Source organism: Hirundo rustica, chromosome 7 (assembly GCF_015227805.2).
Source record: "Hirundo rustica isolate bHirRus1 chromosome 7, bHirRus1.pri.v3, whole genome shotgun sequence".
NCBI classification, from domain to species: domain Eukaryota; kingdom Metazoa; phylum Chordata; class Aves; order Passeriformes; family Hirundinidae; genus Hirundo; species Hirundo rustica.
Genome location: NC_053456.1, coordinates 19,918,226 through 19,932,767, shown reverse-complemented (window position 1 = coordinate 19,932,767; position 14,542 = coordinate 19,918,226). Strand labels below are relative to the sequence as shown.

The 14,542-nt window shown below is 36.7% G+C and overlaps 1 protein-coding gene across 4 annotated transcripts in view; it reads left to right on the top strand.

Moving 5' to 3' along the window:
- The window catches only part of TLK1 (tousled like kinase 1), a 67,337-nt gene that overhangs the window by 27,339 nt on the left and 25,456 nt on the right, over positions 1-14,542 (top strand). For all 4 annotated transcript variants that reach the window (XM_040069545.1, XM_040069546.2, XM_040069544.2 and 1 more), the window contains exons 3-10: positions 1,643-1,714; positions 5,664-5,739; positions 8,267-8,313; positions 8,695-8,781; positions 9,850-9,939; positions 10,790-10,882; positions 12,038-12,148; positions 13,821-13,957. In XM_040069545.1, coding sequence (XP_039925479.1) covers positions 1,643-1,714; positions 5,664-5,739; positions 8,267-8,313; positions 8,695-8,781; positions 9,850-9,939; positions 10,790-10,882; positions 12,038-12,148; positions 13,821-13,957 — 713 coding nt within the window. The remainder of the gene's footprint in view (positions 1-1,642; positions 1,715-5,663; positions 5,740-8,266; positions 8,314-8,694; positions 8,782-9,849; positions 9,940-10,789; positions 10,883-12,037; positions 12,149-13,820; positions 13,958-14,542) is intronic.

Here is a 14,542-nt window from a genome sequence, read left to right as displayed (position 1 = left end):
TTTGCTTATTTATTCCTTGGGTTCTCTGCTTACTCCCCTAATTAATTAACTTATTTTAATAGCTCAGGTAGTTGCTCATAATTCAAATTGCTATTTGTCCTTTTTTATTACTAGATCAGTATTTCTGCCTTTATTTAACTTTTACTTTTTGATGCAGCTGTTTTGGTCGCTTGCTTATTGCAAATTTTTCCTCATTATCTGTCTACTGCTGTATGTGTAATACATTTTTTTAAAGACATTTTCGAGTTTCTTGGGGTTCCTCTTCTTTAAATTTTGATTCCCCATGAGTCACTGCTTACCATTTCCATAAATATGTTTAAGTCTTTTTCTTCTTGTCTGTTGTTCAGCTGATTTCAGCTGTTAGCCAAATGACATTCCACTTTTCACATTCTCTGTTTGTTCATCCAAGTTAGCTAGAAAAAGAAATTTAAAATAACTAATTTCCTTTTTCATTCTGCCATGGAAAAAATACATTTCTTGTCCCTTAATGGTTATTTTTTGAAATATTGTAGGTCATTATATTCTTCTAGTAGTTAAATTCAAATGGACTCTTATTTACTGGGAATACTCTTTTGAAAGGCTACACTTACCAGCTGTTTTGCTGAAGAGTTTTGGAATTTCTGGGGGGAAAAGCCCATCATGTTCAAGCTTTTTCAGTAAGCAAGGTTGGAAATACAGATGTAGATTATTGATATTATCGTTGTATCTGACTTGGATGACCAGATCCTGACACAGGGCAAGGCAGAACTACATACAGCCATTTCTGTACTGGAGACCGCCCTGGGGGTGAAAACATGGAAATTTTGTGTGTTTAATTAACATTTCTCTGGAAATTGTAATTCAGAGATGATCTAGTTATTCAGATGTCACAGATGAGTACTGTTCTGCAAACTGATATTGGGCTGGAATGTAATGCTCAGGAGCAAAATGCCTTGGAAGTAATTTCACTTCAAAGTGTTTGTTCTACTGTCTTGTGTAGAAGAGGCCAGCCCATCAGTATAAGAGTTTTGGTGGCTTCTTTTAAATAAAAAGCTGATGATGACTCATTAAAATGTTCTTGTGATATGCTGTGTTCAAAAGATCTCTGAATAAATCAGCCTTAGTAAATTTCTAAATAAATACCATAATTTGGGACTATATCACTACTTGGGTTTGCTGTGGTTGTTGTTGTTTTCTTCTCTCACTAATGTAAATTTATTGTGTTGGGGGAAATAATTTGTTTTAAGAATGTGGAATAATAATCTCAATAGGTTTTAGTTTTCTCCAAGACAGACTAGACTATTGCAAAGATTATTTTTTTAATCTATTCCATGACAGAAAATTAAAAACAATTTTAGTTAACACTCCATTTCTTCAAAAATCAAAAAATTCTAATAGTCTCCAAAACTTTCTCCAATGGTTTTGAATATGGTAGGGTTTTACTTGGCTGGAAAGCAATGGAAATTCAGAATTTACTATGCCCTGTCAAAATATCCACCTATCAAACTTCTTATCCACCTTTCAAGTCACAAGTGCTCTATAGTTAATAAATTTTTCCATGAGAGCATGAAATGATTGTTCCTTGTTGTAACTGTGAGTGATAACAGTGGATTATGTTTTATAATTCTGTGTGTGATGTTGAGCATTCTGTTTGTCTTGGCAGGCCTCAACAAATAACGAGAGTTCAAATCACAGCTTTGGAAGCTTGGGATCTTTAAGTGATAAGGAATCAGAGGTAAGTGTATGGGGCAGATTCATTATTGCCTCAGAATTTGAATGCTAAGGAGTAATATTTTTTATTCTGCTTTGATGCCTTATTTTGTGTAGAAGCTTTTAAAGTAAAATGCAGACTACTCAGATAGATAGGAAAGAGCATAAATTACTGAAAGACACTATCTCTTGGAAGAGGAACTGTGACTGGAAGAAGTCAATTTGTTCAGATTTTTGGTCATGAAACTAGCTGCTTCTGCTTCTCTGTTATCTATGTAGTCATGGTCTGAGGATGCATTGCAGCTTTCGGAGCTGAAAATGCCAACAGAGTTTGCTGTCTTTTGTTTCATAAGTAGTAAGCGTTTTATCAGCACAGATAACTTTCACTGATCTTGGAATGAATCCTTGAAAATACTCTAGAAGCTGGTTTTCTAGAAGCTGGTTTACTATGTTTTCTTTTCAAATATGGATTTATGCCAAGGACAGGCATCCTTAGTAGCCGTCATCTTTGCTTGTAAAAGCTGCAGTTGTCACTGTGTATTTTGTTACCTAAATCCAGTTTGTAATCCAAAAAAAAAAGGATTAAAGCTTTTATTAGGTTTAAATGTGCAGCGCTCAGACTTCCCTTGCGTAGAATATTTTCCTTTTGGTGCTGAGCATTGATGGAGTTGCACTGCTACTGCAGCTCTCAGAATTCACCTGTCTCGGGGTGGGTGAGTCCCTCGGACAGTTGTACCTCCGTGGGGGTAAGATGATGTGCTGTGTGACCAAGGGTGGACTCCTAGCCTAGGCTGGACCCTGGGTGACACCATGTCATGCTGCAGAGATGATTGTTTGCAGTGTGCTCTTGGTGATATTTTCACATGTCAGGGCTTTACTTTGGGGCCTAATTGTTCATGTGCTCAGTCACTACAGGATGCTTTTTTACTGGGCTGCCAGCAAGTGAATTGAATTGGTTCCCAAAGCTGATACCTTATAAATAAAAGTTCTGTGCGTGTGATTTGTTTTTCTCATTGACAGAAGCTCTGCTGTGTTTTTTCCCCTCACCTTTCCCAGCTGGATTGTGCATCCAGCTGCACAGCCTATTTTCTTAACCAGAAGGTTCTGCCTGCCTGTTGTTTTTATTCATGGCTTTTCCTAGAAATACTCTGGGCAGTGACGCAGTTCTGATGTAGGTGTGGGAATGGAAATGTGCTGCAGTAACCTGAAGGTTATGATGCATTATTGCAATTCCTTGACAGAAAAACATGTCAGTGAGTAGTTGAGTGATCTCAGAACGCTGACTCTATGTGTAATAAGTTTTCGGTGTAGGAAAATGTTATGTTGCAGTTCTATACATGAGATACAGAGGCAAAGCTTTTCCAGTGCATGCGAGTTCGAAAGTCTCTGCACGGTGTTTTAACCTCAAGCCATGCTTCTGGGTGAGGATAATATTTTGTCTTTTAATTATTCCAAGACTTGTATTCTAAAATAGAAATGGACTTTTTTTCGAAAATACCCCTCCATGGAAGTCCACTGTGCTCCATTGTGCAGTGAAAGATGAGTCTTAATGACGTTGAGTAGTGAAAAACATTTTCTTGACTCATTTTCAGAAGTTGTTAGTTGTAGTCACTTAAATTATAATTGTAATAGCAAGTACGTTAATAAATTTTTGCAGTTCTTAATTTACATCTGGTTACTTCTGTGTTAAGTAACATAATAATATAAGTTGTGTGAGCTGTAGATCTTATTATTGCGAAGAGGTTGTGGGATTGCTTTGTTGTGTTGGTTTTTGCTTGTTTTAATAGTGTGACCTTGAAGGTTTTGTAGTGATAGTGATGGTAGTGTGGAAATAAGAGGACCTGCTCATTGGGAAGCAGTGCCATCATTTAACATTGGAAGAGCACTGTTGTATTACAGTTGGTCTTGGGAGGAAAAAAAAGTAGCAAATCTCAGAATCATTGAAATTAATTTCTAGCAAGAGTGTCAATTTCTGATCAAACCCTGATGATGCATTCATGTCATTGCTCTGTGCTCTTGTGGCACATTAAATCTATGAATGTGAAGGGAAGACTCAGGGGAAGCATGCTGAAGTTGAGGGGAAAACTGGGATCGAGACCAAGATGTATGAGGCTCTGCTAATATGCCAAGTTCTGTGTGACTTTAATATAACTTTACAATCTAGCACTGGCTAACCTTAAAACTATTTTATCTTGCTTATGAAATAGTAAGATTTTCATCTCAGTCTTGGCTATATGTAAATACTTGGGCAGCTACAGAAAGTAGCTTCAGTCTTCATTTCTCAGGGAGATTCTCCCCAGCCCCATTAGTCTTCAGTTTCTTGTAATTCATATGACTCCATTCATTAGGAAGGATTTTGGAGTACATTTTCTAGTGATTGATGTGTGCTGTACATTATCATGCGAATTTTGTGCTTAGAAAAGGGGAACATGACCTTGTTGAGTAACCTCATTAATAACCTCATTAGTGTGCTAGTACTTTCTAGTTTGGAAGGTTAAATTAAACACTGAAAGAAATCAGAGGAGCTTAAGGAAATAGACATTTATGAATTACTAGAGTTTTAAAACTATAAACCTCTTTAAATGGCTGCTTTTTAAATACAAGCCACAGCAGCTGGAAACCGGTTTTGGTGGGGGAAATCTTATGTGTTTTATCATAAATTAGGTTTTAAACTTTTTTTTTTCTTGTCCTGCTGGTTCTTCTATAGACTAATAATTTTCTAGGGAACACAGGCAGCTTAAAGTGGTTCTTGCCAACATAAATACTGTTGGGTATTTGTAATAAATTCGTATTTGAGCATATCCACACGAAGATTTTGGAACTGAAATGTCCTTGAAATGATTTTACTGATAGTTGAAATTTGAATGCTGATGTAATTTGCTGTGTTAGGAAAGCATACTTGGAGCACCAAACGACAGATACAATAAAATGATGCTACCATGAGAGAATGAAGCATCTTGTCACTGGTCTCAAATTTAGTCTGAGCTATTAAGGACCTGTGGTGTACTGGTAAAATAGTACTGGTAAAGTAGTCCATGTAATGTCTCCTGTGCCTTCTCCAGTTATGTGTGAAGCACCATGGAGAATACACACACACAGCTGCAATATGCTGAACAAGAGCAGCTTTTATTATTTAACTTAAACTGGGGAGACTAACTGGTTTGAATCCTCAGATCAAAGAAGGGCAAATATAATTTAGAGATGTTTCTGATCACAGCCCTTTCTTGTTATCTGTGTTGTACATGGTGATTGTAATTTCTAAGCAACTGCATAGAAAAAATTATTCCAGATATATTAACAGATCTGTACTTTTTTACTTGCTTTTCTTTCTTTTCCTTGAGATCAAAGTATATGGGGAGGACAACACTTTCAAATTGATAGATATTAACGTTTTGAGCAATTCTTGCTCTGTACTTTTTCCTCTTTTTCTTTCTTTTTAATTCTCAGCAGATTCTAGAAATCTATACAGTTTTTATTAGTTTGGAAATACCTTTTGTACTTATAAAAAAGTGTAATATTATTGGCTTCCTATTGAAGCACTAGAACTTTGAGTTTATGCTACAGCAGTGTGTAGAAAACACTATCAAGAATTAGATTATTTCACTTAAGTACTAAGCTTTAAAACACCTGCACTAAAATACAGAGATAAATTATATTGACATAAATGAAACAAAAATGGGTGTTCAAACCCTGGAATGAATGAAAAGGAGTAATTGCTTAACAATTAATATGTGGAATTGCCTTTTGGGAACTAACTTAAGAATTACTTCTCACTTGCTTAAATACCTCTTCTAGCTTGTACCTGATTGACCAAAGATCATATTATCTAGTTTAACTGCGATCTGGAATTGCATCCCTGCTGAATTGTGAAATCATGTTTTATGGATGAGGATTTAAATTTATTTCACAATAATATAGCAATAATACAAATAAATAGAGCTTATGTTGCATCATGTGCTTTTTGTTGTTTGTAGACTCCAGAGAAGAAACAGTCAGAACCTTCCAGAGGAAGAAAAAGAAAAGCAGACACTCAGAGTGAAAGCAGCCAAGGTAAATTAAAATGTAAATTGACTAGGTAGTGATTGCATATTACACAGTTTCGACTGTTAGCCTTGAAAATTCTGTATTTTCGCTTACGTAAGATGGGTGTTATGTGTTGGATGATAAATGATGTATTCTCACCCTCCCATTTGTGGCTGGAAGGGATGGGCAAGTAAAACGTGACCCGGACTGGTAATTACTCAAAAGAGTCGTGAGCTGCTGCATGTGTAACTGCAGCTATGATACAGCTCGGTAATCTTTGCAAGAATTACAGCAATTCTTATCATGCAAAATACTTGTGGTTTGAATTTATTTTCAATAGATAACGGGGAAAAGGGATTACTGATTACAATATCTGATGCTTGTTTCACAGGTAAAAATTGAATTTTATTCTTCCTTTTCTGTGGAAGATTGTAGTAGTCTAGAAGGGTGGGGAAATCATCATGAGACTGATTTCTGATTAGTATTTACAAAGTTTAGTTTTTGTCCTTCCTCTCTTTAGTGTGACTTTTGGGTGAGGACTGGTGGAAATTTAACCTCAAGAAAAAAATTCATCAGAAGGGGAGCGGAAAGAGTTCTGATAACATCTGTATCAGCTTTATTTTTCATTCTAGCAGGGCTAGAAAATGTCACTTCAAATAAGAAGCTATGGGCTCCATATCTGGAAGTCTTCGTGATGCAGCATGTTATTAGTCAAAGAGTCATGTTATTTGATTAAAATGAATTTCTTCCTAAGTGTTACTTCATAGACACCCGCTTTGTTCAAAGAACCTGAATGAAATTTCCTATTTTCATTGTTCTGGTAGCTTATCCTTCCAGTTACGAATGAGTGTTGAAATTAGAGATGATGGAAATTTTGGGGACTTTTTAATATTGAAAACATTATTATAATGTCTTATAGTCACTGTTTTACTGTCAGCAGCAGTAAAACTGAGTAGTTTGCAGTGCAAGATTCTCAAGGAGCAGGCCTAAGAAACTTCAGCCTCTTGGAGTGGTACAGTACAGTTGAAGCACAGCAGAAAACTCCTATTGTATTGGAAAAAAAGAAACAAGAAATCAATCTCTTGTATATTGCATACCCAGGATATTGACTTTTTAATATGTAAATTAATCCATAAATGTTGAAGAAAAGGATTGTTTAGAGCACTGAAGTAATTGGAAAGTGGTATAAATCAGTGTAAATCTATTCATAATTGGCTGCGCCAAAATAATTTGACATATTTCTTCAGTGCAGAGTTCCGTAACATGACATCAAATAGATTTTTCTGTACTGAAAAGAAATGCAGTCTGTGTCATTTATCTGCATGAAAGCGAATTTGATAAAGTGATATATGAGAATTAAGCATGAGGACAGAAATCACTAGCAGAATTAGAGGGTAGGTGAAGAATTGGCTGGAGGGAAGTAGCAGCAATACGTACACTGACTGAGTAGCTATTGGAGAAGTTGGCTGCGTGCTGTTCTAGGGCTTGAAATGATTTTATCTAATTTTTTTTGTTAAAAGTCTTGACACAAAAGGGGCTGCCAAATATTTCTGGTTTTTTGCGTTACTTCTTAGTGACACAGCATTATGCGGCAGCGTCAATACAGAGGTACATTGAACTAGAGAGTTCATCAGGGCTGAAACAGTAGAAAAGCTTGAAAATCTTTGCTAAAAAGTGGAAATTGAATTTATGGATCTATGGGTAATGATCTCTTAATATGTTGCAAAAATCTCATTCCATAAAGTAAAAAGCTTGGAACAATAGTCCATTTCCAAGATGTCTCCTAACAGGTTGTCTGACTTCTACAGGAGAAAAACCCTGTCTTAAGTGTTATTGGTCACCTTAGGGCCAAATGGAAGAAAACATTTGTGCATTTGATAAGGTATAGGTGCAGTCTCCAGAATTGTGGAGTCAGACATGTGGGTCAGGTCCTCATACTGAAGAAATACAATTTGTGTTAGTTCTCCTGAAGTCTCAATCTGTTTAAGATAAATTCTAATCTCACTCTCCGGTGTTTTATTTCCCTAGTTAACACTGTGAGTTACCCAATTCATAACCAGGTTAAGAGGACTGGAAATACTTTTCATGCTCTATGCCCTCGCTGTTACTGGCGCCTAGGAAAATCCATGGGCAGAATATTTGGGCATAATAACTCACCTGGGGTATACAGTGTTAATAGACTTGGTTAATTTGATGCTTTTGAGATAGTGCTTACAAAGGAGAGGAACTTAGAGCTAAAGGTTTGATCTGTAGGATGAGAGGCGAGTTTACTGTTATCTAGAAGAGGTCTAGGCTTCCTCTAAAGTCTATTCTAAACTGGTTTAGGAATTGAGGGTGACTTAATATCTGATTTTTCAATTAATGGAATATGCAAATCCCTTTGTTTTGGCAATCCCTTAATTACCTATATAGGGACATCACGTATTACCACATCAAAGAAAACCAATTAACAAATGGTAAGATTTTGCTATAATTATTTTATAGGCAAAAATGTAAGACACCTCCACAAGTAATTTATTTAACAAGTTCTAATGTATTACTGTATTTATTGCAGGAAAGAATATTGGGGGACGTGGTCACAAGATTAGTGACTATTTTGAGGTAAGAATTTTGTAAAATTCACTTTGGTTTTAAAATGTTATTTTAAAATATCCTTTTGGCCTTTCTTTGGATGCTACAACATTTTTGGTTGTAATGGACAGGCCTCTTGAGAGGTTACTTCTTTTTTCTTTATGTAGGGTTCTAAGTATTGAACCTTGAAGTAGAGATGCAGTTCTCTTGCTGAAGCCTGAGCTAAAATACAAAACCCATTTCCTTTCACACTGTTCTTTAAACAGCTAAAGGCTGCACTAATGAAAGTAACACGATCTGATGTACAAATTCTGCGTACGGATGAGCCGTAGAATGTTCTGTGTACGTTCAGTAGGTGTATAATGTATCTTGAGAGGTTTGACTAACTGGAGGTGCATCTCTGCTCTGCAGTACCAAGGTGGGAACGGCTCGAGTCCAGTGCGAGGCGTCCCTCCTGCAATCCGCTCTCCTCAGAACTCACATTCCGCTCCTTCTTCTGTAAGTCTGGGAACTCCATAACTGCTGGGGATAGAGTTCTGTAGTCTAAACATAGCAAAATTGAAAATAATCTGTGTTCAAGGGCAGAGCTTTCAAAGGAACGAGTCCTGGGAAAGAGTTCATTCTTCCAACAGGAAAAAAAAAATCAAATTAAGTATTAAAACTAGTTTTTTCTATTAATACTGGGTCATTTTTTCATAAACGTCTTTTTAAATACAAGGTAGTTACGTAAAATGTTGAATAAATGTTAAAATGTTGTGATTACATCTTTTCATAGGCCTCAAACACAAAAGGGGAGGGTTTTTGTTACTTACGCCTTTATTAATTTGGACTCATAGCCTGGGGCTTTAAAAGCTCAGTTTTTGATAAATTGTAATTTTTTTCAATACTCGATACCTAGTCTGCCTTTAAAATTCTTTGTTGGTCATGCTAATTCAGTTTTTTCCTTCTCATAAGCTCAATTTCAGTGCTCAGCATACCAACATGTTATTCTAAATGGCCAAACAAAAAAGATTTGTTTTCTCTGATGGTACGCCTCAGATTTTATTCCGTGTGCTTTCCACTTCAGGCCTCCTCTTGGTCTTGCCAATAGTATGGAGTATAGTACAGATTTTGGAATTTGGCTTGAATAAGGTCTCATGCACACAAACTGGGTTCCTTAACAGGATTTGTGTTCTGATCTGCACTAGCTTCCCCTCTCTGGATATCCCAGGAGAACTAAAAACTCCAAAAATAACTCACATTATTCTTGAGTGTGGAAGCTCAGAATCAGAAAAGTAAGCCTTTATAAGACTGACATCACCTTATGTCGGTCTTGTATTGTCTTAAATCTTTCAGTCTGTTTCCCAAAAGTGACAGTCTCAGTTTTCTCAGAGAATATATTGCATCCGTCCTGAATCGCAGGTGGTGTGTAACACCGTACTGATAGCTCTCAATGCAGGCCTCCGAGTAGTAGCTTGTGTAAAAAAATACCTTGTCTATCTGTTCTTTGAGATGTTCCTGCCAGGGCTATGCTCATAATGAAATATTACAGCTGTATCTAAAATACTTTGTTTTCATGCCTTTCAGGTTCGACAGAATAGTCCTTCTCCTACTTCATTAGCTTTTGGGGACCACCCTCTTACACAACCAAAGCAGTTATCTCTTAAAATTACTCAGGTAACTTTTTGAGTAGATCACTTTAGACCACAGGGGGGAAAAAACCCCCAAATGAGCTATGTTTATTTCTTTGTATTTTAACTTCTTCTAAACTCTTCAAGACTTCCAAAAGCTTTGCTTTTTAAAATTGCCAGAGCATTTTTCTGTTAAGTTCAGTAGCTCATAATTTCAATATCTCTGAGTTTTACATTCTGCACTTGCTCAGCTCCCAGCGTTGTACTTCATAACTGCATAGATGACCATGACATTGGTAGGTTTTTGCTCAAGATTTTAGCTGTTGCGTGATTTCAGAAGTAGAAGCTGCTTTTTCGGGCAGTATTTGAATTGACAGCTGCCATTGTCATACTGCATTTAAAATCCGACTTTGAAGAGGAAAAATGAGATGGATGAGATGGCAATCAAAATGATCAACACACAGTTCTGACATGCCTTTTAAATCTGAAATCAACTGTTTCGTTCTCTCTGCCATTTCTGATGTGATCTGTTCTCTCTTTTGCATTTGTCAGAAAAAGGTTGCTTCACCTGTTGACTGATACAGAGAAATTAATTAGGTGATATTTACATTCTTGCCCTGTTTTTTATGCTTTTTTATGAACAGTGACTTCTTAGCTGGTGATGAAATGTTTTATTACTGTTAATGGTTTGTCCCAGCTGTTCAGAGTTGCCCTCATGAAGAGGGAAAGTGATTTTGAATAAGAGCCTTTCAGGAGGCTTCCAAACACCTGAAAATAAGATTTGCTGTTCTTGTTGAATGTTTTAAAGTTGTTTATTTCTCTGCCTAACAAGCACATGAAGAATAATGCTGTAGTTGTAAAAGGAAAGGATAAATATTTCAAAATGTTCTTTCTAGACTGATCTCACAATGCTGAAATTAGCTGCACTAGAAAGTAATAAAAATCAAGACTTGGAAAAGAAAGAAGGTCGTATAGATGACTTACTCAGGGTAAGTGTTGGACATGGGGTGAAGGTGTTTATGCAGATCAACAGACTGAATATGAGGACAAGTTTTTGTATTTTTAAAAAATTATTTTAAAAGAGATAACAATTTTTTAATTTTTGTAGATTTTTTCTTAAATCTAAGAAGTCTATATAATGAAATGTGTGAGTTTTTTTCAGCTTTTGTGCTACTACTTTTTAATGACTAAATATATTTATAGACTTCTGAAGGTGCAAAGAATGCCGTTTGCAGGCAGTTGATTAATTCCTTAAATTGGTATTATAATTCACTAAGGGGTGGTTTGGGGGTTTCTTTTGGTTCTAATTGTGAATAGCCATTAGCTGTGGAACAATTGTTGGCATTTTCAGAATGGGGGTGATTGTGACAGAAATAAGTACAGGCAATGAATAACTGCTTTAAATAAAAAAAATATGCTATATTGTGCTCTAAGAGCTGTTTTCAGAAAAAAAGCCTTAATGCTTATGCTCTTTAAGGAAGCACTGGAGAGGGGATATACAGAAATATGAAATAAACCTGTGTTCACGAGTTGTCATCTGTTTAGTTTTTGTATGTGTACATATGTATATGCAGTACGTAAAAATATTAGCCCATGCAGTCATGTACTATGAAATTGTGTATGTAGATCGTTTTAACACATCTTCAATGGCATGGAATAGACAACCCTAAACTATTTCGTTGGTAAAAATTTTGTTTTAATCAAGATAGTATTGTTGTGGGATTTTTAAGGTAGTAAGTTAAATGTAATTGGAACACAGGGAATTTGTTAAATTTCCTACTCAGATCACTGAAACTTTTATCATTGTGAAATCTTTGCTTTCTTTAAATTGAAGATGTTAGGATTCACATGACTTCAGAAGTCATATATAAGGATCTGATGCTAAAATTTAAACTTCCAGTTTAAAATCAGTGGAGAGCTGAACGTGAGATTGGTACAGAGCTTTTATATATTCTCATTATGCTGAATGCTTTGTAATACAGAATGCAGGACAATGTAAAGGAAATAAAAAAGGAGCAGGGCATCCTTCTATAGACAAGGATAGATCTGTGAAATGAAATTTTTATTTAGATAAATAGATGTGTTTATGCGTTTAAAAAACAGTGTTTCAATATATCTCATCATATTTTATATATATTTATTAGGCTAATTGTGATCTTAGAAGACAAATAGATGAACAACAAAAACTACTTGAAAAATACAAAGAAAGGTTAAACAAATGTATTTCAATGAGCAAGAAGCTTCTAATTGAAAAGGTAAGTTTACTGCTCTTAAAATCTTTGCAATAAAATCTGGGAGATTGCAGTAAAACTCCATTTCCATTCCTTCATTTTTACTTCAGCTTTTTCACATTAGTCACTTGAGATTGAAACTTTGTATCCATGGTCTCTCTCGGGCAGTATTTTTATAAACCTGAATAAGCGAAATAAAATGCGTAGCCTTTTCCAAATGGTGGAAAATGTACCTTTTTTTTAATTTAAGGATTTACCCATCGTAAGTAATTCAGAATAGCAGAGCATAGAAGTTATGAATTTAGTATATGGCGTATTTTCTGGACAGATTGTAAGATCACAGTGGATAAAAGAACTTCTGAACATAATCTGTTGTAAAAAAGAGGTGGATAGTATCTCTTTGTGAGACAAGTGGCTAAGGTAATTTTTGATGTAAAATGATAAAATGCCATGTTAGATCAGAATTAATGGAAAAAAGGAAATGAAGATGACTGCCTTCATATTACTATTAATGAAAGAATTTTTTTTAAATTTCACTCCAATTATATTTAAACTAGTAGCAATTTATTAGAAGGCAAGGATACCCGGCTTCTCTCCCTCTTCTTTAAAATAACCTCATTTTAAAAAAATCTAAAAAAGTTAATAGCAAGTCATGTTATTAGAAGTTAAGGTACAAAAAGTTTAAGACAAACAGTCCCATTGCCTTCCCTCGTGCTAGCTACAGGATCCTGCTGTCGTACACACGTGCACAAACAGAGCCATTGGAGGATTCAGGAGAGTTTTCTCACTAGCATGTCATAAATAAATTATTGCAGATCTTTGTAAGTCCCAGCATGAGGGCAACGCAGGGAAAAGATGCATCGGATCTGTATGACGTGATAGCAAGTACGTACCTTCAGACTGAGAATACCACGAGGGATGTTTCCTGTGAAAGGCCCTTCTAGACAAACAGAAGTCTGTCTGTAAAAGGATCCTTAATTCTGACAGCTTTTCGCTGCGTGCGTGTGTGATTTTGGGCCGCAGACATTTCTTACGAAGCGAGTTCAGTGTGTAACAACGAAAGAGGTTTCCGTGCGTTAGGTGTCCATAGCGCTTTCTCCTCTGGGGGAGACCAGGCAGGCTGGGCTCTTGTCACATCCCAAGGATGCGTGTGGAGCAGTGCTGGGACTAAGGAGGGCATCTGCTCCTGGCACTGAAGTGAACACCTGACTGCAGTTAGCGCATGGCCACGCAGGGGCTCCTGCCCACGTCACCTTGGTACAAGTGGTGACACAGATGCTCCGTCAAGGAAGTTTCCGGGCTCAGTATAAGAAGTGCTCGATGATATCTGAGTCGGCTCATTTGTTGTAGTAGACATGCACTGATAGAATCTTTATTATATCCTCGATGATGCTCTAAATAAAGTGGCTTTTGAATGATGAAGAGCAGCAAACTTTAAAGGAGAACTGAGCCAAACTCAGGGGGGTTTTGGTGCATGAATTGTCCCCTAGTACTGGTTTTGCAACTGCAAGTGCTTGAGTTCTGTAGAAATTAAAATAAATGGGGTAAATACTCCAACATATTTTTGTTTACTCTCCTCTTATCCTTGCCTTAAATAGCTGTTGGAGAGAAAAAAAACCTTGAGTGTTTTATTGACTTTTTGAACACTTTAGTGTTACTAAATACGAACATTTTGTTGTTGTTGTTGTTTTCTTAGAGCACACAGGAGAAGCTGGCAAGCAGAGAGAAGAGCATGCAAGACAGATTACGCCTGGGGCATTTTACAACAGTTCGTCATGGTGCTTCATTTACTGAACAGTGGACAGATGGCTTTGCATTTCAAAATCTTGTGAAGTTAGTCAATGCTATGTTCTTAAAGTTCTCACTAATTGTTACTTCCCTCTAGTGGACTTTTTAATTACTAATGTTCTAGGATTGAAGCAGCTTTTCGTATGTTGCAATTTCCTTTGCCTTTTGAGGACTGAGAATAGAGTATGGAACTCCATTAATCAACTGAGGGAACACTAAGGTTGCGTGTCCTTAAAAAATGGTTCGGTTTCACTTTGTTTTAACTATCTTTAGAGAATCACGGATGTAATAAATAAACAGCACGTAGTTATTCAGCTCAGCTGAGAGAACTATAAAGGTAAATCAGTGATTTTTCAGGGAGCTAACCGTTGTATCACTGGTGGTCACTGGGACAGGTGAGGTCTCTGGAGTTCTCACTGCTCACAGAGGTGCTCCCTGCCATGTCCTCGTGGTAGCAGCTTTTTCTGGCCCCCGCTGCTTCGTGCTGTGAAGGAGCCGTGACAAATGTGGCAGCCTCAGCGAAGGTCCAGTGCAGGTGGATGTGGGAGAGCAACCACCTGGAGAGGAGCTGCCATAGCAGGTGTTTCAGCAGAGATGGGGCCCAGGCAGAGGGCTCTGCAAACTCTGAGG